The sequence below is a fragment of the Lingula anatina genome, chromosome 3, assembly GCF_051362555.1.
Source record: "Lingula anatina isolate TDL-2025a chromosome 3, LinAna3.0, whole genome shotgun sequence".
Lineage (NCBI taxonomy): Eukaryota > Metazoa > Brachiopoda > Lingulata > Lingulida > Lingulidae > Lingula > Lingula anatina.
In genome coordinates this window covers 18,266,446-18,291,403 of record NC_141769.1, presented here as the reverse complement: position 1 = coordinate 18,291,403, position 24,958 = coordinate 18,266,446, and the positions used below count along the sequence as shown (strand labels likewise).

General features: G+C 38.4%; 4 protein-coding genes across 5 annotated transcripts; all 4 read right to left on the bottom strand.

The window, feature by feature from the left end:
• Nucleotides 1-33: 33 nt before the first annotated feature.
• On the bottom strand, nucleotides 34-11,760 carry LOC147763004 (protein transport protein Sec16A-like). Of its 2 annotated transcripts, XM_087008066.1 has the most exons (9): nucleotides 11,588-11,760; nucleotides 11,272-11,349; nucleotides 10,872-10,968; nucleotides 8,888-9,004; nucleotides 8,390-8,518; nucleotides 7,927-8,081; nucleotides 7,654-7,704; nucleotides 5,371-5,430; nucleotides 34-2,847 (listed from the first exon to the last, which is right to left on the bottom strand). In XM_087008066.1, exons 1-9 carry the CDS (start codon nucleotides 11,696-11,698, stop codon nucleotides 2,707-2,709), a joined length of 939 nt encoding a protein of 312 aa, XP_086864192.1. In that variant the 5' UTR covers nucleotides 11,699-11,760; the 3' UTR covers nucleotides 34-2,706. The 2 variants fall into 2 exon arrangements, with proteins under 2 accessions (XP_086864192.1, XP_086864193.1); XM_087008067.1 differs by lacking the exon at nucleotides 5,371-5,430.
• A 1,989-nt stretch (nucleotides 11,761-13,749) lies between these two features.
• LOC147763003 (uncharacterized) lies at nucleotides 13,750-16,805 on the bottom strand. Its single transcript, XM_087008065.1, has one exon. The coding sequence runs from the start codon at nucleotides 16,295-16,297 to the stop codon at nucleotides 14,564-14,566; it is 1,734 nt and encodes a 577-aa protein (XP_086864191.1). The 5' UTR covers nucleotides 16,298-16,805; the 3' UTR covers nucleotides 13,750-14,563.
• A 2,004-nt stretch (nucleotides 16,806-18,809) lies between these two features.
• Nucleotides 18,810-20,839, bottom strand: LOC147763002 (uncharacterized). The gene is made up of 2 exons (XM_087008034.1): nucleotides 20,745-20,839; nucleotides 18,810-20,505 (listed from the first exon to the last, which is right to left on the bottom strand). The coding sequence occupies exons 1-2, from the start codon at nucleotides 20,798-20,800 to the stop codon at nucleotides 18,810-18,812; spliced, it is 1,752 nt and encodes a 583-aa protein (XP_086864160.1). The 5' UTR covers nucleotides 20,801-20,839.
• Nucleotides 20,840-21,527: 688 nt separating this feature from the next.
• Nucleotides 21,528-24,102, bottom strand: LOC147763001 (matrilin-1-like). The gene is made up of 5 exons (XM_087008033.1): nucleotides 23,731-24,102; nucleotides 23,517-23,546; nucleotides 22,817-22,945; nucleotides 22,060-22,227; nucleotides 21,528-21,796 (listed from the first exon to the last, which is right to left on the bottom strand). Exons 1-5 carry the CDS (start codon nucleotides 24,077-24,079, stop codon nucleotides 21,528-21,530), a joined length of 945 nt encoding a protein of 314 aa, XP_086864159.1. The 5' UTR covers nucleotides 24,080-24,102.
• Nucleotides 24,103-24,958: the final 856 nt, after the last annotated feature.

Genomic DNA, 24,958 nt, shown 5'->3' with positions numbered 1-24,958 from the left:
TGTACCAAACTTGATACATAAAACTAAACGCCATTTCGATGATGTGACAATTTATTACTCAGAATATCATATATCATAAATCAACAAAAGTGCAACAATAGGATCCGTTTAATCAATCAATCGATTTGCCACAATATCAACCCCGCCGTTATTAACAGCGAGAGCATGGGCCAATTGAGCTTGAATAACATTGGTACTTATAACGATAATAATCCATATAATTTCTTTTGGATGTAGGTTTATCGCAATGCATAACGTCTACAACAAAACTACTTTCCGAGCTTCATGAAAAAAAAGTGGCGACCTCTTTCAACCTTTTATAATTTTCAAGTAAATAATTCACAAATCACTCAACAACGTATACCATTCAACTGACAATTAAAGTAAACGCATCATACATTTCCATTGGAGTCGTTCTATTTAGTGTAGAATACCAGCGTTGCTGGCGTTATTCACGCTAACGTCGTAATAAATTCAATACTATACTATATAAATAATTAGATACAATTTCAAACACATTAAATCTACTGTCAGGACTTCTAGTTCCTTCTTCCGTGTCCATCTTTAAAAGTTAACCATTGCACGCGAGCATCAACATATAAACATTTTAACATTTGACCAATCACGACAACCATAACAAAACGACACGACAATTGTGACCAATCGGCATGCATCTTTTTTTTACATAGATCTGAAGTATCACTGGTTTTCTGACAATGTTTTATCAAAGATATATTGGCAAACGACATTTACAACTCTGCAGCTGAATATTCTAATGAGCCATTAAGATTATTTGATGACATTCAAATCAGTAAATTAAAATCTTAAGTTAAATATGAAATCACTTATTACTTCCGCCTATTACATTTTGGTTCTTGTGCTTTACCCTACATCTTCTGTAATTGAAAGCTTTGAAATCGGGCCATTAAAATCTGGTAGCTGACCAAAAATCATATTCCCTAAGCTCAATGCAAAGATCCAATAAGCCTACCCACTAATATTAGTTCTTCTTTATATATATATTAGGAATAAGACTTTTCATATATTGCAAACCTCTGCATACATTATCCTTTAAATATTTGTTCTTGACATTTTTTCAATGTCAAAAAAGATCATTTAATTGTTTTACACAGCATCATCTCTATCAATGTTCATCCAACCTATAATTGCACAAACAGATGTCTTGCAATCTGTTTTGCCCAAATCTGTGCAATATATATATATAAAGCAATAAGATCAATTAGTACGTGTAATGAGACTTTGTCATAGTGAAATCCTATACTGGTATATTGATTAAGGCATGCTAGCTGAAAATAAACTCAAATGTTATCATCACAATATTAATACCAAGTAAACTATGTACAATTGAGATATACGAAATAATCTGTACATAAACAGTTATTTGTACATGCAGGTTCATATAATATGTATATGTCATATAGCAAATGTATGCAGTCTATCTTCCAGCGCTGCACATACATTTCACTATTATCCTTTAAACTTAATATTTTGCATGTCCTCTTTTCTTAATTTATTTATTAGCATTCATATAAATATTCACGTAAGCACCAACTGTTGTATAACAACCACCCTGGCTACTTCTTAACTTGACCAATTTTGATGCATACTCTTGCATTGCTACCCATGGCTGCAGTAGAAAAAATCAATTTTGATGCCAATAGTCAGGATGTCATTTTTGTGACCTCCTCATGGATAAATCCTATGCAACACAACCTATTTATTCACTTACTACAATCAGAACACACTACAACATAAGTTCACTTAACTCATAACTTAGCTATCCATCTCTTGCCTCCCTGTGCATTCTGGTTTTTCTTTTCTATGTAAGAATCTGTATGTCATGGCATAACAACATTTAAATCTACCATATATTGGTGCCTTTCTTTTTATTACATATTCACAATGCAACAATGGTTTTTCTTTTGGTTTTAACTTAGGGCTGTATTCTCTGTTGTGCAACCTTACAGTTACATCCTGAGAAACCCAAAATGTTCTAAAACTTTTCAATCCCACATCTGTCAATTGGCCCATGGACCCTGTTTTATTTAGCTATTAGTTCATCCTTTTGCAAATTTTCAATCTCTTTTTCATGTACATTTCTGCCTGGTTCTTCCCTCATTCCACTAAATATATTCTACACTGTCTGTGCAACCATGTACTGCCTGTATCTTTACTTTTGACTGGAGCCAAATGGTTCACAAAACCAGCATTATGATTTCGGTTCACCTCCAACAGCTTACATAGAAAATCATCTTTCCTCAGCTTAGCCTTTTTCTCTCTCCCTTTCTTCCCTTTATCTAACAGAAACTTTTCACTGAAATCCTGGAACATCACTTTGGCAGCCTTAGTGCTGCCTGTCTTATGAATGACCACATTTCCATCTTAACATTACCCAAAATCCTGTCTAATTTCCTGCAGTGTCATATAGTGGGCACTGTTCCTCACTTGCACAACCATTCTGTTTATGTTCTGGACTCCACTGAGCAGAGATGAAAGCGGACCTTATGACACAACCCAGAAAATACAAGGGCTGATTGGCGCGCAGTTCTATATGGAGGTCAGTGGGCCTAAATACACCACCCCAATTTCCAGATTATTGAAGTTTCCAGAAATCTTTCATCTGCAATTAAGTTCAACTTTCTCATTTGATATTCTTCAGTCCTCAGTGAGGACACAGTTCAGTCCTCAGTGAGGATACTGCCTCCTCTGGCCATACTTTGGTCCTCGTCCTGGCCCTGCAGCCGGCACCGAAGAGGGCTGAGCACCAAACGACGCTGGGTTGAACATCATTGGCGGGCCACTAGGGGGAGCTGCTGTGTCATGGCCCTGGAAACAATTAAAACAAAATTACTAAATAAAAGTAAATGAATCATCTTATGGTTAAATTCATATAAATAAATAACAAAACATTATCAGTTATAGGCATTTTTACATGGCATCACCTGTTTTTTAAAAGATATTGATGATTTTTTCATTATTTTCATTATTATTATTATTATTATTAGTTATCTTTATTTATGTACTAATTTTTTGCTACAATTTGCAAAACCGAGGAAAATTAATTGGAATAAAAATACACAAGCACTTATAATTGTTCATACAAAACATTTATCATGCTGCTACTTAAAGTGCCACAACAACAAACAAAAAAAAAAACTAGTTGTGATTCTGATAAGAGTAATAAGCAACATGTAGACCACAGGGCGTAAAATGCCTTGCGTGCAGTATGCTGATAACGGAGATTAAAAAAGCCACAGCCTTTCAAGACCTATCAGGAAACAGGAAAAAAATGAAATGTTAGATAAACTAGGTTAGAAATAATAGAACAGAAAAAGTACTGGGTTAATGAAAAGTGACTATACAGAATAATAAATATTTATCTTCTTTAAAAAGATCCTGGTGTTCTAAGAACACTAACCAATTAGTGTGCTTCTGCTGTTCACAGATAATATCCAATATTTAAGATGTGATACCTTAAGATTTCCATGAAAGGACTCAGAAGTGAGCCTACATCTGAACTAATGCAAGGGTCATTCCACAAGAACAGCGACTCTCTGTGTTACATCAGTGATGCGCTCATTTTGTGTTACATCTGCATAATTCTGTCCTACCACCTTAATTACATTGTTTTATATTAGTAATAGTGCAATACCCTTTAATGTGGAAAGAAATCTACAGTTAATCAAAAAGTGATATCAAACAGTTATTCAAATATCACACAAAATGTATGCGTCTTGGATGCAACTCAGAGAGGAATTTTTTTTTTTGTGGAATGACCAGGATAAAAACCCTGCCATCATCATCCACATATTGTGCCCATCAGAAGATGGATTTGACTCTACCAAACAATGGCATACTAATTAAAACAAATATAATTATTATCTTTTAAAATGAAGGCTATTTACAATATTGAAAATCTCAAAGTTTAACATGACCACCTAAAAATATGTTCCACCCCAAAAAATATTAAATAAATACATTATTGAAGTTTTTGCCTCTACCCCACACAAACACAATGCTACCACAGACTTTCCAAACTTGGACAAATTATCCATACATTTTCTGTCCAATCCAAGCACAATTTTTGTAATACATCAAGTCAAACTTTCTTTTACCATAAAACATCTAAAGTAGCAAAAACAGATGTCAATCATACGTATAAATAACAGCAATAAATAAGTGCAATAACAGCTTTTCAATTGCAGTGAAGTAAAAGTCAATAATGGCTCGAAGTGCCAATTGAAGGATATGAAATAACACCTGCCTACTTAATGGTGAAAATTATGACCATTATTAACAAGTTACACTAATGTGATATTCTCAGTACTGTTAGATAATCATCTTCATGTGACAAAGGAAGAATTAACTGAACCTTTAATTTGACCATCACAAGGAAAGTGTGACATAAAAAAATATATTTTGTGTCTCTGGTGAGTAAAGACACCATATCTTATGGCTCAAATAAAAACACAAAAAAACTTCCAAGGTGAAAAGTTAATTTTACATAAGTGAATGGAGAGACATACCGAACAGAACAAAATGCCCAACTTAAAAAAATGTACATGTTGATCTTTTTGACTGATGAAATTATCTTATGAACACCAACAAGTCTCAGCTAAAATAAATAAATAAATAAATAAATAAATAAATAAATAAAATAATTTTCCAACCAAAAAGAATCGAAAGAATACATCAACAGGGGAAAACCATTTAACTTTCTGAATATTTTGGTAAGTACCTTGCAGCTTGCTGAAAACACTCAGAATGGTTAATAAGTAATAGTTTTTTTAGTATCAGGAATAACAAACTATAAGCAGTATAACATGCAAAGTTGAAGTATTAGCCTGTAAGTTAACATCTAGTAGAGACTGGTTTCACAAAAAAAAAAAAAAAAAAAAAAAAAAAAAAAAAAAAAAAAAAAAATTCAATTTTCAATTTTTCTGTCAATATTGGTTTGGCTCAGAATCAATACAAGTATCTTATCAAGAGCTGTGACGGTAAACACACAAGCTTTTTTTTATGAAACCAGTTGTCAAACCTCTACTTTGAAGACACCCCTTGTCAGTGCTTTCACATCATTCATCAAACCAATTCAAACAACCTTCTTTTTTTTTTTTGAGAAGCAAACACTCAATAAAGACTGTCGCAAAAAACAGACTTTATCGAAGCAAGTTAATGTCTAAAACAACATCATACTGTAGAACTACACAAAAGCACTGCCACAGAATGTCACCTGTGATCTCCCATTTCCCTCCCAACACTGAAATCCCACAGGAAGAATTTGTAAAGAACACATTAATATAGAATTATATGTAATATAGCACAGATCTCGTCCTTATCGTTATTTACCTCCTGAGTAAACTGTTGCACCTCTCTGGATAGAGAGCTCATGGAACTGGAGCGCGACAGCTGAAAGGGTGACAGCAAGGATCAGTTCTACTGTTACATGGAGCTAGCTTACTCTACTGCACCTTCAAACGCCCCATTCAAAATAGGGGACTAACTAGTCCTAGGGTCAAATATGGCAACTAATCCTCTTATAGACACTGAATAAACATCCCATGGGGAAGTATTCAAGTGGGCCGGCCATATTTGACCCTCCGACTAGTTAGTCCCTTATTTTGAACAAGGCCAAACATGCTGAACCTTTTCAAACTGCCAGCCATTTTGCTCGGCAACTAAGAAAAATTTGCCAGACGAAAGGATTTCTTGCCAGACTGACTGTAAATTCAAAAAGGAAATTCTTATAATTGTTGACGGTTCCTTGGAACTACTGAACAGATTTTTTTATCAGTCCTTTAACCTGTCATGGCTAGTAGAATGGGCACTTTCAGCATGTCAAACTCTCTACTCTTTGTACTGCTGAGACTACTTATTGGCACTAACCCATGAACTACATTTTAATACCAGTGTTTGTATAAGGGCGTTTAATGTTGCTTAAACCTCTTATTACCCCCCCCCCCAAAAAAAAAAAATAAATAAAATAATAAATAAATAATAATAAAAGCAAGCATCACGCTAGAAAGAGCTACAATCTAAGTAAGGTGACTCCCAACCCATTTATGTGCAAAATGGCAAATTCAGCCTCCCACCCAAAATGGAAACTATGACAGACCCATAAAGCAATTTTAATGTACTCAGTAAAGCAAAATGCCTTTTATTGCACCCCCCCTCCCCTCCAAACCCACCATATTTTTTTGTTATAAATTCAGGGGGGGGGGGAGAGATACTGGCATCAATACTGGCAGAGAATGCTTCTTTTAAATTCACTTTACGAAAAAAATAATCAAGCATTAAAATTTGCTGCAAGACATCACTTAAACATAAAGAATACAGTGTGTAAAGCTGAAGTTTCTAAAACTAAAGACGAGGGGTTTTATAATACTAAGAACCAAGTAGTGTTGTGATCATCCATAACTTAAGCAAAGTTACAATGTGTAATGATATTGAAGTCAGACCTAAATTAGTTAATTACTTTTAATTGTAATTTATTTATTTATTTATCTTCTGGTCTTGGTTGGTTTTAATAAGTGTAACTAAAATTTTAAACTTACTATCTTGTTCTTAATATTTGTGATAAAAATAAGTTTTGTCACCAAATAATCAGAGATCATAATACAATGCTGGGGCATATTTCACAAAAGATCTTTTGACTAAAAGCTTGTCTAAAATTTCAGACCCTAATCTTCCACTATCAATCAAATCAGTGGTGGTTCACTTAAACTTATAATTGGCTTTTTTTCATTCTTACTATTGACTTGTTATTTAGTCTCTTAGTCCAGGATACCACTGTTTTATCAAAATAAAAAAGGGAAAGAAAAAGCTATAACTGCTTTAGACTATAGTCACTTTATTTTAGCTGACTACTGCATATTTACGCCTGGACTGAAGAAAAATTGAAATCTAAAAGTTAGGACTTATTTTCAGTCTACAATCCTTTAAATTTGTGGAACCAGCCCCAAATATAACTTAATGTTGTTAACAAATTACAATGTCCTAGCACTATTTGTTATACAGGTGCACTACACAGGCTTTCAACTACAATAATATATAATTAAAAGAATAAAAAACATGCGACAGCCATGCAACATTTAACTCTAGGATAACATGTAATATTATTGAAAATCATGACGTGGTTACACAGGGGTGAAACTGGATCGAAATAAAACCTGAGATTTGAAGAATTACAAAGTTGTTTCATACTCAATGCTGTGCAAATGTGACTTCACATGTATGCATGCTTCTGGGTGTACGTGCTTGTACGTGCTCTTTACATGCATGCCAGTACATGAGATGATAACACATGTTCACACACTGCTATCATGATACCCTGTATCAGTCTGTGCCACAAAATTTTTAGGCTACTAGCCCTTCAGGCAAATCAAGGTCTTAAAATGGGCTAGTGGTATATAAAATGTCAATTTTCACTAGCCCAGTGTCTCCTCAGACTAATTCCTAATGGCAAAAGGCTTCTCTGTCTGTGCAGAAGCATCTCACTGCATACTAGCTAACACAGAACACAACATAAACCTGGTTCTGACCCTGTATTTCGCTCTCTCTCTCTCTCTCTCTCTCTCTCTCACACACACACACACACTATACTATCTATGTGTCACAGAAAACAGAACCTACCTGGTCCTGATCCTGTATTTGCTGCTGGGCAAACTGACCAGGGTTGTAGAACTGTAATGTAAAAAAAAAAAAAAAAACTTTGATTTAACAATATTTCACTGAGGTAATACGGGTATTTCACTGTGTTTAGTTTAATGAAATTACAAATGTCAAGAGTCATAATAAATGAAAATAGCTAAGGGGTAGGGTGGGGTGGGGATGAATTTACAATGTCCCACAGTCTGGTTGGGATGGCTGTTCAAATTTTCAAGGGATCAAGAAGAAACGTCTTACTTGCGACTGAGGTGGCTGTTGCTGCTGCTGTTGTTGTTGGTATGGATCCTGAAACTGTTGTTGTTGTTGTTGGTCCTGTTGTTGATGCTGCTGTTGATCAGTGTTTTGCTGTTGTTGATCAACACCTTCAGCCTGTGCATCACTGCCTTCTGGAGCTGAAGACAACATTTTATAAATTTAGAACTCCATAGAAAAATGGCATAGGCTGTGGAATAATTGATTTCAAATTGAATGATTATTAAAATCAATACTAAGGGTCCTTCTATAGAGAAAATTTAAAACAATAAAGGCTGAATAGTTGCAAATACCATACTTGATAGCGTGTGTGTGTGTGTGTGTGTGTGTGTGTGTATGCATGCCAGGTGCGTGCGTGTGTGTGTATATATGTGTGCATGCAAGGTGCGTGCGTGTGTGTCTGCGTGTGTGTGTCTGCATGTGTGTGTGTTGCTGGCACATCACAGACCTGGAGGAGGTATAAAGAGGTTGGCAGGCAGGGCAGATGGTGCTGGCATCATGGGCAGTAGATTTGGAGGGGGTCCAGCAGCAGAGGCACTGGTCGGATTCATTACATCAACATACTGGTTCCTGGCACCTGGGAAGAGACAACACACAGTAAAATCGTTAAAAGTTAATAATTTCTAAATTTCAAACACCATTCTTTTTCTAATATTCTACCTTTTCAAGATTTCTAATTTTCAGACACTCATAACTATGTACTTATGAGAAAAAATAAAACAACTTTTCAAAGGTAGTGGTTAATTGCTAAAAGCTCTCAAAAAAATTAGTCAACACCATTAGTTTCAATTATACTTTAAAATACAAAAATCAATTTATTTAACAACATTTCAGTGTATTTTAAGATAATTAAGGAAACCAAAGAGACCTCTCTAGTTTTCAATGCCATTGTGCATCTAGATCCTCAGACATTTTCTCAAGAATTTTCAAGTCTGTATTCTCTTACCTCTAGCTTTTGACCGTGAGAACTTGTTCCCAGCAGGTGGGGGTGGGGCTGTCATGTCTGTACCTGCACCTGTGCTGCCCCCTGGTGGAGCCATAGCTGGAGCAGGCTTGGCACCACCTACACACACTGGACAAAAGAAGTGTCACCCCTACTGAGCCAATACTATGGGGGAGATAAATGACTGTGGAATGATATGCTCCTGGTATCATTTTATTAACATCAAATTTCACAAAAAATCACAAAATATACATTCTACCAAAATATGCAGTTTCAAGTCCAAAATTAGTACTTAGTGGCATAACCACGTGACCTAATAATAGGTGCCAGTCTACGAAGCAAGGTTTCATATAATTGTCTGATGCGTTCAGGGCTTATGCTGGCCCAAGCATGAAACACTGAATATAACAGAGTTTCTCTGCTGGTTAGACGGACATTTGTCAAAAGTTTTGACATATCATTCCACACATTTTCTATTATGTTTGCATCCGGACTCTGGGCAGGCCACATCACCCTGCGAATGTCCTGTTGGTCAAACCAATCATCAACTGCTCTGGGCCTGTGACAAGGAGCATTGTCATCCTGGTGAACAAATGGATAATTCCTGTCACCAAACATGTCAGTAATAGATGCTAGCAAGCCTGACTCCAAAACATCGATATATTTCTAGTGATTCATGTTTCCATTAACCACTATCAATTCGCCCAAGCCATGGATGCTGATGGGGCCGTAGCAATAGTCCGAAGGTTCAATAGTCCGAAGGTTCATTGGTCCGAATGTTCACTATAGAACATTCGGACCAATGAACCCTTGATTAAAAAATCGATAAAAAATGTTACCGCTTTTCGGACCAATGAACCTTCGGACCAATGAACCTTCGGACTATCGAGACACCCCCATGCTGATGCAGCCCCACACCATGATGAATATGCTGCTCCGGGTTCGAAAATTCAGTGCATGTGGTTCAAATGCTTTACCATCAGTTTGCCAGCATAGTACCCGTCTGTCATCAGAGGTCAGACCAAAGCGACACTCATCAGAAAAATATATAGGACCAATTGTCATGAACTGTCCAGTTCCAGATCCTGTTGACCCTAGTTTACTCTACGTTGCCTGTTTTGTAACGATATAAGAGGTTTCAGTCTTGCTACCCTGCTGTACACTCTCTGAGCATGTAACCGACGCCTAGCAATTTTCACATACACATTCTTATGTGTGAAATTGTTCCACTGTGTTGTCAACTGACAAGCAGTGTCGAACTTTGTATCTTGCCATATTGGACATCAAAATCAGTCGTCGGTCTTCACGGCCAGTATTTTTCTTGGACGACCCATCAGAGGAAATTTGTCTCTTGATCCAGTGTTTCTATACCGAGACCAGACCCTCTGCACGGTTCTGACTGAACAATTCAATTGTATCGATATTCTGACATTGCTTATATTCCGCCTCTTCAGGTTAACAACTTGCACCTATAACCGTTAGATAATTGCCTGTATCTTGCCATATTGGAGGAAGACAGGAATAACATTTGCTGTACATGTACAAGACCATCAATACAATTCAATGGTATAGCGGTTTTATACTCATTAGTCACATTATAAGTAGACCAGGCATTATAAATACCCAAGATCTGCCTACTTTTATTACTCTGAGTTAGGGGGTGACACTTCTTTTGTCCAGTGTGTGTAGAATGCAGAATATGTCAGGAATTTTTTCAACAACATTACAAGTTATAATAATATTTTTTTTTACTTCACATGTCACTTATCAGAGCCTTTTTTTATTATCATAGTTGCCTGAAAAAGAAAATGAATTGTTCCATTATTTTTTCATAATCTGACATCTTGCAAAAGGTCAATGGATTAATAAATGTACTACAACTCTGGCATTTTTGTCAGACCATCACAGCCCAATGATCAAAAGAAAGGATCTATTATATTGTAAAGCCTGTATAACAGATAAGAAATGCAAACAAATCTCCACTTACCCATAAGGTCAGTATCCTTTGGCGGCGGTGCCGCAGTCGTCTCCTCCTCTTCTCCATCTGTGTTCACCCAGCGGTTTTTGACTGGGTCCCACACAATCTGAAATATAATAAACACGTTGCCCGTCACCATTACAACACAATATAAACACAACTAGAGGAGCAGAGAGCCTCAGCTGCCTCCTAGGTATGTACCACCAGCTGATTTAATCACATCAATAGGATATAAACACACACTTTTCAAAGTAAAAAATTAAAAGAAAGATTTAAATTTCAGTAAAATTTAGTTGCCACACTAATGAAAATGCACTATTCTACTCTTAACTCAAAGTAACCAAGACAAGGTAGAGTGGAGGAGAAGAAGAAAGCAGGATGAATACATGGAATAAAACAAAATACTTACAGAAGGGTTACTGTCATCTGGCAACTTCATCTCATTTTTTCCCTTAGGCCATCTGAAAATTCCACTTAACCAGCCCCCCTGCAAAAAAAATTTTACAAATACAAACCCTGCATAAACAACCCTGCAAAGAAGTTACTGACTGTGCAATTATCAGTAAAAACTTTTAACCATAAAAATTTTAGCTGGTTATATGAAAAAAAAAAAAAGATTCAAAGTCAGGAAGTACATTTTTTTTTGCATCTAAAAATGATAAATTATGAAAAAGTAAAATATGTAGAAAAAAAAGACACTTGAAACGTTTATGTTATTATGGTACCTTTTTGGCTCCAGAATCTTTCTTCTTTTCTTCCTTCATTGGAGGTGGTGCTGCTGGCTTTTCTTCAGCTGACTCTTGCCGAACTAGCTGCTGCTTTAAGGAGAAAAGCATTTACTATAACTTTCTAAAATACAATTTTGTCCCTATGATTTTTGATAGTGGGGATTTCTCTGCTGAAATCAAGACGAAATGTGGAATATTAAGCATAATTATTATGGTAATATATACATAATTATTTGTGATTTACTTGAAAACATATATTAGTAGTATGAATGTAGGAATGGGGGACTCATAAACCCCATTGACAAACTTTACTCGATGCAGGATTCTTATTTTAGTCATTAACTTGGATGGTGATTGTGTAAATGTGAAAATTGAAAATGTTTTTGTTTGAAATAATTTTTACCAAGCACACGCACGCTTAAGCCTTTACGGTGATATTTTAGACGAAGTTTTAACTGACCCGTTTTATATTAGCATCACTGTGACACTTGCTTCATAGTCGAAGTAATGTGTTTAGGCCTAAGTTATTGCTGTTTCTGTTGTTATTAGTGCATTACGCTAATTATGTAACAACGGCTTAAAGCATAAACAGATGTAACAGAATGCATCCATGCTTTGTTAATATGTTTTACATTTGTTCCTTGATATTTAAAGTAGGTGTTTTGTACTAACCCTTATTTTTTGTATATCGTGATATCTGGTATATCAGAAAAGATATAACTTAACTCTTTCAGTAATGATGCTTTTATATTAGCTGTATTTTATTTGTAAAATGTGGGTTATATTTTTATTAAATATTTTTGCATGTTATCATTTACGCGCGATCGTCCAAGTGTTAATTGAAAAGTCCAAAACCATAAGGAGTTCCAAACATGTATATTGCCAAAGGACGAGTCACTTATTTTATTAGAGCGATAAATACGTAATGAGGGGCTCCACATTATTTATAGTATACAGATGACAGATTTATCCTCTTAAATATGTGCTAAGCACGTAAGACGCCCCGAGACATGCAGTTTTGTGTGCCCTATTTCTTAAGATATTTAAATCAAACTGCAAGGAATGCCTTTTGGTACCTATGTAAAAGACTGTGCGATCAATCCCTATACAAAGTTATTTACATGTTGAACAGTATAGATGTGCACTTTTCCCTGTGTGTTGTCAGATGATTTGCTTTAAACCAATACAAGACCATGGGCTACATTCAATAAAGCTGTGTCGGACAACAGCGCCATATTTCGATTTCTTTTTCAGATAGATTGATACATATTTCTGAGTAAATATGACGGCAATTAATACGTATTTACTACTGCATCGGGAAATTCATATGAAATGCCGGTAGTTTTAGTGCAATGTTTCCTTTACATAATAAGCGCAAGACGAGGTGCGATGTTATATACTTGAGATTTATTTACCAAATACCTTTTCAACATATTGTGTTCCTCATAAATAGATTGGTAGTTGTGTATGGATTTACTTTTTAAGTCAGTCCTCGTTTCCCATTAAAATGAAAACTTCACATCAAGCAATGTCCCTGTGCTGGTATAGAAACTTAATGTTGTCAGTCATTTATATTGGAACGAAATGTCATCCAATATGATTTTTTATAAAATTTGTGTGAACTTGTCGCCATATTCATTGTATATTCACTGTAAGCTACTGTGGTGTAATATGTAAATAATATGTATTAATTACACAGACGACTTGTTGTTGTTTTAATCATTATATTGGCCTATATTCGTGTATAGAATATAGAAATTGAATATAAAAACAAGTACAATGACAAACTGGTATTGTTTTTGAATTTATTGATCTTTTATTTTCTTAAATGTAACTACAAGCGTTTTTGTTAAAGTTAAACAAGAATCTTTTCAAAATACACCCGAAAACCCTTTCTTCATCCAAGCCTTAATTCAACACAAGGCATTATTTCAAGTTTTCCTAATGAAAGTTTTAAGTTTCACTAATTTCAACCTCACTTAGTAATATAAGTCATTCCATAAACGGATTTCGCTTAATTGAACTAACCAATTATTTAGTTGGTTAAACTCAACAGCACGTCTTTTAGCTCATCCCTACATGGCCGGTGTAACATGACACAGATCCCCCCTCCAACCCCCCCCCCCCCCCCCCCCCCCCCCCCCCCCCCCCCGGTTATAGAGGGTCCGCTTCCAATTCATTAGTATAGGTAAGCCTAGCCCTAGATTTTGACCCCTAACCCTAACCATTATAACTAAATGGAGGGCGGACTTACTGTTACACGGACCCTCAGTTTCGTTACACCGGCATTCTGAAAACATAATGTGTTGACCAATCTGTAAATCCAAAGAAATTTGAAATCCAGCCAATTGCAATGCAGCTTTCAGTCGGAGCATCTTTTCGCATCACACAAAAACATCCATGTATATACCAAACATGTGACTGTGGTCACATTTTTTTTACTTAAAGGCCTTGCCTTACATATTTCATAAATTCCGTAAACTATTCTTAAAATTTAAGCGATCCAATTAAACAAATAAAAGTTCAAGAGACAAATATTACTTAAAGCTATGGTCGCAAATAAGCTAGATGTGACCGAATGCCTTCTCGTAATGCCAACAGAATGAAGACATTGTTCGTTTATTATAACACAAAATGCTATTTAGGAACTACAACTAAAGGACTTATTTCCAGCAAAAACATGTGCATTTAGTCTTAGTCTCTGTGGCCCTTTTTAGGGTACACTTTTCTGTATCGTACCAGTTTGACTGCTCTTAATGTGTAATTACGCTGCCAAGGTTTTTTTGTCTCTTAAACAAGCACCAATATACTAATTATGGATCAAAATTATACCTGTAAAGTGGACATATCAAGTAGAGGGTTAAAGTGGCTCTCATATGAAAAAGCCAGGCTACAAAATTGACAATCTCTCAAATTGGTGCAATACAGAAAAGTGTGAAAGGGTTTTGAACTGTAAATAAAACTGACAATACTTTAACCAATCAAGCTGCCAGACTTAACGTCACAGTTTTTACCTGTGTATCCGGGGTCACAGTCACATTTATAGTCGTTAACCAAGTCCCTACATACGCCATGATAGCATGGGTAGCTGATGCATTCGTTCTCATCAGTCTCACACTTCGTCCCGATAAACCCCGCCTTGCAGCGACACACGTGACCGTCACTAGGACTGTAGTCACATCTACCTCCGTTCTGACACAGGCATTGCTCACAGCGGATTCCCGTGTGGGTAGGCGGGCAGGTGCAGTCGTAGCCCCCAAACTTTGGAGCGCAAGCGAACCCTTGCTGACATGGGTTGGGCTGACAGATATCGATTTGGGTCCCACAATGCTTGCCAGTGTAAAACGAAGGACATATACACTGATAGCCACCGAGGTTACTTTTACAGGTAGCGCCATTCAAACATGGGGACGACTTGCAGAAATCTATCTGCGTCTGGCAATGTTTACCGGTGTAAGACGGACCGCAAGTACAAGTGTAACCTCCCAACACACTGTTACACGTTGCTCCATTCAAACATGGGGATGATTGGCACAAATCTATTTGCGTCTGGCAATGTTTACCGGTGTGAAAACGACCGCATTTACAACTGTAACCCCCCAACAAACTGTTGCAAGTTGCTCCGTTTAAACATGGAGTGGACTTGCAAAAATCTACTTGCGTCTGGCAATGTTTACCGGTGTAAAAAGGACCACATTTACATCTGTAACCCCCCAACACACTGTTACAAGTTGCTCCGTTCAAACATGGGACAGACTTGCAGAAATCTATCTGTGTCTGGCAATGTTTACCGGTGTAATGATTGCTACAACTACAGGAATAACCTCCAAGTTTAGGCTGACACGTGGACCCATGCTGGCAGGGGTTAGACTGACAAAAATTGATTTGAGTACCGCATGTTTTACCCATGTAGATAGAAGGACACGTGCATTTAAAGCCACCAAGCTGCGGGACACATATACCGCCATTTAAACATGGGGACGACTTGCAGAAATCTACTTGCGTCTGGCAATGTTTACCGGTGTAGAAAGGACCGCATTTACAACTGTAACCCCCCAACACACTGTTACACGTTGCTCCGTTCAAACAAGGGGAAGAATTGCAGAAATCTATCTGCGTCTGGCAATGTTTACCGGTGTAATGATTCCTACAACTACAGGAATAACCTCCAAGTTTAGGCTGACACGTGGACCTATGCTGGCAGGGGTTAGACTGACAAAAATTGATTTGAGTACCGCATGTTTTACCCATGTAGAAAGAAGGACACGTGCATTTAAAGCCACCAAGCTGCGGGACACATATACCGCCATTTAAACATGGGGACGACTTGCAGAAATCTACTTGCGTCTGGCAATGTTTACCGGTGTAAAAAGGACCGCACTTACAACTGTAACCCCCCAACACACTGTTACACGTTGCTCCGTTCAAACAAGGGGAAGAATTGCAGAAATCTACTTGCGTCTGGCAATGTTTACCGGTGTAAAAAGGACTGCATTTACAACTGTAACCGCCCAACACACTGTTACATGTTGCTCCGTTCAAACATGGGGAAGAATTGCAGAAATCTATCTGCGTCTGGCAATGTTTACCGGTGTAATGATTGTTACAACTACAAGAATAACCTCCAAGTTTAGGCCGACACGTGGACCCATGCTGGCAGGGGTTAGACTGACAAAAATTGATTTTAGTACCGCATGTTTTACCCATGTAGAAAGAAAGACACGTGCATTTAAAGCCACCAAGCTGCGGGACACATATACCGCCATTTAAACATGGGGACGACTTGCAGAAATCTACTTGAGTCTGACAATGTTTACCGGTGTAAAAAGGACCACATTTGCAGCTGTAACCGCCAAACACACTGTTGCACGTTGCTCCGTTCAAACATGGAGAAGAAATGCAGAAATCTATCTGCGTCTGGCAATGATTACCGGTGTAAAAAGGACCGCATTTACAACTGTAACCTCCCAACACACTGTTACACGTTGCTCCGTTCAAACATGGGGAAGAATTGCAGAAATTTTTCTGCGTCTGGCAATGTTTACCGGTGTAAAAAGGACTGCATTTACAACTGTAACCTCCCAACACACTGTTACACGTTGCTCCGTTCAAACATGGGGAAGAATTGCAGAAATTTATCTGCGTCTGGCAATGTTTACCGGTGTAAAAAGGACCGCATTTACAACTGTAACCTCCCAACACACTGTTACACGTTGCTCCGTTCAGACATGGGGAAGAGTTGCAGAAATCTATCTGCGTCTGACAATGCATACCGGTGTAATGATTGTTACAACTACAGGAATAACCTCCAAGTTTAGGCTGACACGTGGACCCATGCTGGCAGGGATTAGACTGACAAAAATTGATTTGAGTACCGCATGTTTTACCCATGTAGAAAGAAGGACACGTGCATTTAAAGCCACCAAGCTGAGGTACACATAGGGGAGAGCGGGGTTGGTTGGAACAGTTTTCACGTTTTTTGCGATATCTCAGCAGTCAAAGCTTTGGGGACAAAAATAAAAAATCTGATAGGGGAAAATTATATGCCGCACTCATCTATGAAATAAAACATCAAGTAGGTCTTTTTATTTTAGAGTTATAAATGCTCAAAGTTGCCTCCTAAAACGTTCCATCTCACCCCACCCGCGGGGTCAGTTGGAACAGGCAGTGGGGTGAGTTGGAACAAGAGGGCGAGTTGGAACGCTTGCATATAAATTCAAAGTATAATTCATTTTAAGAGTAGGATTATCTATATTAATTTCCCAACAAGTAAGTGTTACTTTGTATTCGTATCTCCATAGTTTGTAAGCATTTTTTACGTTTACAATTTGCTTTCAAATAGTCTTTTCGATGTATAAACCATATCCAGTTACACTTCATTTCATAATGATAACAAAAGTGGTGTAGTTTAAGAGAAACGAAATTGAACTCATATATTTCAACCTATTAATAACAGTATGTTAGACCTACAAATGAAAACTGTATCTCTTTCAACTCAACAACTCAGAATCAAAATCGCAGTTCTGACATATGTACACTCGGTCACCCTTACAGTCTTCATGTGACCACTTTAGACAAACAATGCATTTAACCCATTTCTCTTTTGGTCGGCTGTTAATGAACGGCTCCCCACAAACCAGACATGGCCACTCTTCTTCTGACACAGAATCGCTGGTCATCTTTAATTTCCTTTTTCTTGATTTTCTCTATCGACTAGAAATCTTTAACTGTTTTTTATTTTTGTTGCGCTTGTCCTTTTTAATTTTGTTGGGCTTGGCCTTTTCTTTTTCGAGTAGCTCATTTTCAGGTGTGTCAGTTAGTACTGCACTGCATCGTTTTCTTCTTTTAATCTTTGGACTGCGACGGTGAGCCTCTGGACTTGAGCTGTTTTGGGGTTTTCTTAAGTGCGCTTTAGTGTGTTGTAGCACCTCTTCCGGTGAGGGCAACTGAGATTTCAACTGAATCTTTGCCTAAGTTACGAGGTGAATGTTTGTCTTTTCTGGCGGATTTTGTACCCTCGTTCACTAAACATTGACAGCAACCCCCAATCCATTACACAAAGCATTTAAAACAATATCGGCAGAATTGGTGTTGTATAGTTTATCCATAACATAGGCTCTCAGCTAGAATATTTTCATTTTGCCGCGAAAAGCAGAGTAATAATCGACATTTCCTTCCACATTTAAAAGCAATTTATCGCAAAAAGCAACAGTGGGCATGCAGACCCCTATTCGACCAAACAGCTAGCAACTGCATTTAACAAGCAGTGACCATCCCCCCTTGTATCTTCTAAACGCATGTACATTCCGGCATCATGGAGATGTTCTATCAGCTAGATTCCGTCTCCAGTTGGAGTTGTACTGGGTTACTACGTTACTACTCTCTTCAAAGTTGAAATTAAAATATTTAGAGAGGTTTAAAAAAATGAAAAACACCGTGCGGGGTGGGTTGGAACACCCCTGACAGTGTTCCAACTGGCCCCATGTCAAATGTTCCGACCAGCCCCCATGACGTCATGGCCTACTTATGACACTGTATTTCTTTAACACGTGGGAAGTGTTTAAAAAAAACGACAGCTTTTTGAACATCAAGGTGGTCCTAAACGCTATGCACAATTTCAGTGATATAATCCTTATACTTTAGTTTACAGCACGATGAATGTCAAAAATATGAAAACTTACTTCGAGTAGCAAAAATAAGTTTTTTTCGCATAAAACTTTTACTGCATTTTCGAAACTTCCACAAGTTTACCGGATGAATGACCATGCCACGTGACATTTTTATGCTGAAGGAGCACATGATCGGTCTTGTGGTTTAAGAAATAAAGCCAATGTTCCAACTTACCCGCGTTCCAACCCACCCCGCTCTCCCCTATACCTCCATTTAAACATGGGGACGACTTGCAGAAATCTACCTGCATCTGGCACTGTTTACCGGTGTAAAAAGGACCGCATTTACAACTGTAACCCCCCAACACACTGTTACACGTTGCTCCGTTCAAACAAGGGGAAGAATTGCAGAAATCTACTTGCGTCTGGCAATGTTTACCGGTGTAAAAAGGACTGCATTTACAACTGTAACCTCCCAACACACTGTTACACGTTGCTCCATTCAGGCATGGAGAAGAATTGCAGAAATTTATTTGCGTCTGACACTGTTTGCCGGTGTAAAACGGAGGACAAACGCATTGGTACCCGCTCGGCTGGCTTGTACATTTGCCGCCGTTTGAACACGGTGAAGATCGGCAAAAGTCGACTGCAGTCTCACAGTGAGCCCCATGAAATGTTGCACTGCACTTACATGTGTAGCCGCCAAGTTTTCGTTGACATGTGCCTCCATTACGACATGGCGAAGACACGCAGTAATCCACCGCTGTCCCACAAGTAGGCCCTGTGAAGTGTTTGAGACACCGGCAGCTGAATCCGGATTTCCCGTCAATGCACGTGGCGCCGTTCTGACATGGGTTCGAAGCGCAGAAATTGATCTCAGTTTGGCAATTTTTGCCGGTATATTTTGGTGGACATTGGCATGTGTAGCCTCCAAACCTCCCTTTACACGTGGCGCCGTTCTTACACGGGCTTGACCAGCAGCCGTTGGTAACTATGCTACAAGTTGATCCTTCGGTACCCGGATAGCACTGGCAGTGAAACGAGTTCACACCATCCACACATGTAGCGTTATTGACACACGGCTGCGATGCACATTCATCTATATTGCTCTCACATTTGGTTCCCGTGAATCCTGCACGGCACGTACACTTAAATCCTCCCAATTTGTCGACCGCGACACAGAAACCCTGATTCTGGCAAGGGTTTGAGTGGCACCCATCGATTTCGCTACACGTTTTCCCTTTAAACCCATTTGGACATTTGCAAGAAAAGTCATTGATTCCATCCACACAGGCGCCGCCATGTTGACATGGTCTGGACGCGCAATTGTCTATCTTCTTATCACATGTTTTACCCGTGAAATCGGCGGCACAGACACAAATGTACTGACCGGGAACGCTGGAGCAGCTTGCACCGTTCTTACAGGGTGATGACAAACAATGGTCAATGGGCAATTCACAGTTCACCCCAGAAAACCCTCGCTGGCAGACACAAGAATATTTCCCATTGCCCTCCTGACAGCTCCCGCCATTTTGACAAGGGTGTGAGGCACAGTAAATTATGGTTTGGCACCTATCACCGGCGAACCCTTTCGGGCAGTTGCAAATGGCATTCTTTCCATTTGCTAGGCACTTTCCACCATTGGCACAGATAAGACTAGCGCAGGGATCTTTAATATTACACAATTTCCCACTGAACCCAGGCGGACAAGAGCAGAGGACGGCAGCAGTCTTGAGATCCACCTTACACGTTGCACCATTCAAACATGGGTTGTTGAGGCCGCATTGGTTGATGTTTGTCTCACATCTGAATCACACAATAGAATATTCAAGTAAGTCATGGCGTACTTTTTTTTACATTTGTTCCCATTAAGAGATCATATACTGGGAGTCTTTTGGTACTTTTTTGTCACACATTCCGAACCATTTTTGACCATTCGCTCAAAAAACACGCTTTTGCCAAGATTCAAATGTCAGTCTTTAGGAAATTTAGTGAGGTCTTTTTTTATTTAACATAATAGACAAAGAAAGAAAGTGAAATCTTACTTGTCGCCAGTGAAGACGGGGGCACAATCACAGCGTTCTTTACCACCAGGTCCCATGTGACACGTGCCACCATTTCTACACACATTTGTGGAACATTTATCTACAACAAAACTAATGCAAATATTCATATGTTCTCAAGTTTTGTTCCACTAGTGTTTTAACTCTTTCCATGACAGTGTGTTCTTATTAGTGATGTAAAGAGAGAAACGTGAGGCAGACTGGTATTTTACAATTGCATTATTCATACAAATGGTTAAACAAGATGTTTAAGACTTGTATGTCAGAGCAACAAGAAATACAGTAATAGGTAACTAAAGTGATGCGTTTACTGCAAAGACATAGACTGGGTTCCCATGCCTAGATCGACCTAACTGGATCGACCAATCTCCAAGGGATTTCTCGCTAGGTTGCCTTTAACTTGAACGGCTTAGATGTCTAACACGCTTACTGAAGCAGTGAACGATAGTTAATTGCCCTCTAACAGCTTCAGTGGGCGTGCGAGACATCTAGGCCACTTAACTTGATAGCAATTTAGTGAGAACTCCCTTAGAGATAGATCGATCCAAAGTTAGGACAATAGTCTCTGGGAATATTCTCTATAGATGGACAAGACCAGCAAGTGTAGGTATAACACAAATTAAACTTATGGAAAAATGGCACAAGTGTACAATGTAAAACATACATGGGACCTTGCACATGTATATTTTCCACAAGTTTATATATCGATCGGTATTCGGAACTCCAGTGTGTGGACAGTGTGGCACGACAAAGAATTTATTAGGGTCATTTCCACCAAGACTTACCCCCACAAACAGCTGATCCAATATTACGTTTCAGATCTAGCGCATTCTTAAAATCGGTCGTGGTAAATACTCTGGAGGCATCTCCCGCCAACTTCGTCACTCCCGTTGTGTCTTTTACCCCTACACCAATGACGTAGAGCTCAGCTCCCAAACCACGTAGATTTTTGGCGGCCTTGTTTGTTTGTTTCGAATTATGAGATTGTCCGTCCGTCAAAATGATGGCTATTTTGCGAACGTTAGTGCGTGCACCTTGAGAGAGAGAGAAATGAGTTATTATGAATCTTAGGACTCTCTCACAATGAAAAGGTGATTTGAGAAAATGTAAATTTATTATTTTTTGTCTTAGAATGAAGATACAAAAGCTTCAACATTAAAAGTTTTCAAAAATATATCTAATTCTAGTTTTCGGGTTGCACATCCATTTTACTATGTGTGTGTGTGGTGTGTTTGTTTGCATGCATGCGAGCGAACAGGAGGGCGGACGTGTAAGTAATATAACATGCACAACTTACCATTATTCAGTGTCTTGATCATATCTTCTATCGCCAGATAGGTGTTAGTCAGCCCTTTAGGAGAGGTTAATTTTCCAAGACCTTCAAGTACCTCCGCCGTTGTTTTGAACTTGTTAAGACCCACAGATGTGCCAATTTTTGTGCCGTAGCTTACAAATCCAACGTGATCTAAAATAATAGAAAATATGCAATGTTATGATAATATACATTGGCGGATTAAGGGGGTGTCAGTGGGGTCCTGACCCTCTCCCTCCTTTGATTTCAGATAAAAAAAAAACGCTTCAAACAATATCTAGCTGAATCATAGCTCTAAAGCGTACCAAATGGCGCCACTTCCCCTCCAAAACACCAATTTTTTCGGGTCTTCCAGCGTGTCCGGAACCTGACGCCAAGGGGGTGAAGGTCGGCCTTGCAATCCGAGGCCTGTCAATCTCTAAAATACTGGACCCTCCCCCTTCACAAAATTCTCGATCCGCCACTGATAATAAAAGCAACTTAACTTAGCTACCCTATGGTTTGTCCTAAGTTTAGATAATTTTCCGAGGGAAACAAGCAACAACTTGCAAACAGGTGTTATGGTTTGCATTCCATAAAAGATATACCAGTAGTAGATAGTGGCAATGTCTTTTCTACTTTGTACACCGGTCTTTGATAACGCAATTACTGAAAAAACTTTGGCGACAATTAAGACATAAAATATGTATATAGGTATGTTTTCTAACCTAAAGTAAGACGGAAAAAAAGATCGAAGCGGTACCTTTAGACTGCTCGACAGCGAACGTGGCGACCATGTTTTGCACGAAGTCCAGTTGGCTGTTGAAGAGCTCGTCCTTCATGCTAGACGAACCGTCCAGAGCAAAGGTGAGGTCTATAGGCGTTAGGCAACCTTTTGATAGAAGATTCTGTGATGATAATTATGCAAAATGTTTATTATGATAAATAAAAATACTGGTCATGATAAAGCATATCACCCACGGCAACCTGATGCTATATTATTGCAATAATATTTGAGTAAAACAAGATTTGCAAATAGGTTACAAACAAGTTCATGAACATGAAAACATATCAGTACGGCGTTCTAAACTTATGAAGTGTAAGGATACAATGATAATAACAATTTTTCATGAAATTTATTCAATTAATACATGACTTTGTATGGGACTGTGATGCCACGAGATACATGCTAATTGCTTTGTACAAATATAACAAAAACGTATTCAGTGCGCTGACGATCATTTGCAAATGTCTACAATGGCAGCGTCAAGGAAGCCTTCAACTTACTTTTTCTATAAATGCATGAAATGCCAAAGACAAAATGCGATATTTGACAATATTTTGTTGCATGGTGACATTAAATTTGTATATCTGAGTTGTAGATCATAATACACAGAAAATAACTGTGCAACCGAGGAGTGAGACACTTTAACAAAAGTCAAGAAGACTTAAAATAGTCTTACCTGCAGGTAGAGAATCCCGAACCGAAGGGACTAAAATATGAAAATAAATCTAAATAGAATATGTCATTAGTTTAGTATTAAATATCAATGCAACCAATATAATACATAATGCATTGAAGAAATATCAACAAAGAAGGTCCATCGCCTTTATCACAAATAAAGCATGTCAAAAATTGCAAAGAGGTATTTCAAGAAAGAGAAATATGTGACCTACCTTCATATCCACAGAGTTGCCACATCTTTTTAAGGCTGGCACTGGTCGTAATGGGTTGGTCGTGCACCTGCACGCACGCCACTTGGCCTGTAAACGTTGAAGACGTCGTGAACCCTTTTCCTACCCGAAACCCTTTTGTATTAGATGTTGGGAACGCTGTGAGTTGATAGTCTCTGACTAAATCGGACCCGCTGTAAATCTTCATTGATCCTGTCTGGTAATCGTAGGAAATGGTGAGATAGTTCCAGCTGCGACGTTTCAGAATCCCCTGAACAGTTCTTGCATTGATTTCACCATAGATAGGCGGCGGTGCGTAGATTTTCAGCGATCCTGCCGGATCCGCAACCATTTCTATTTTGGATCCGTATACGGATCCATAATCACTGTTGAACTCAAACAGAGTGGCCGGCTGCAGTGCCGTTGGTTTTATCGCCATTACCACGGCAAAGCTTCCAAGCATGCTACTGAATGCCCCATCAGTGTTGGACACGGAGATATAGGCACCGGATGATAATTTTATCCCTGTTCCAGATCCAGAACCAAATGTTGCCGTAGATCCCGAATTGATGATTGCTTTATTATTCTGCGTTGACTTATCGCTGAATGAGTTTCCTGGCGTGTATGTGGCTTGATTGAACGACCAGAGCCCCTTAAGGACGGCTGTAATGAAACGTTTACTTTTTGTTAGGATTTTTTCCCCCAAATATTATACGTTTCAGTTTTAAAATGGCACTGTTATTGCTGCTAGTGTTACCGCTGATGATTGTATATGTAGATAATGATGAGTATTCAGGCCGCTAATGCACAGCCCCATTTAGTGACACACATTTTGTTTAATATCTGCATATGTGTTTGATATAATTAGGATTCCCCATAGGGGAATACTATTGTTTTTGGTATTATTATTATTATTAGGATTCCCCATAGGGGAATACTATTGTTTTTGGTATTATTATTATTCTTTCCGCGCGTTTTTTTTTTCGCAAAAAATCTGAAATAATTATCATAGGTAGCCTATGGCCAGAATATGCCACAGACCCAGTTTTAGTGACCTTGACCTACTTTTCAAGGTCACAGGGGCTTTTAAAGGCAAAATTTGTAAAATTTGAAATTGACATTAGGACTTAAGTATAAGCCGTATGGCTATGGGCCTTATAGTCAGTGATACTGAGGTGAATCCACATGTAATGACCTACTTTTATGCAAGTAGGTCAAGGTCAAGGTCGCT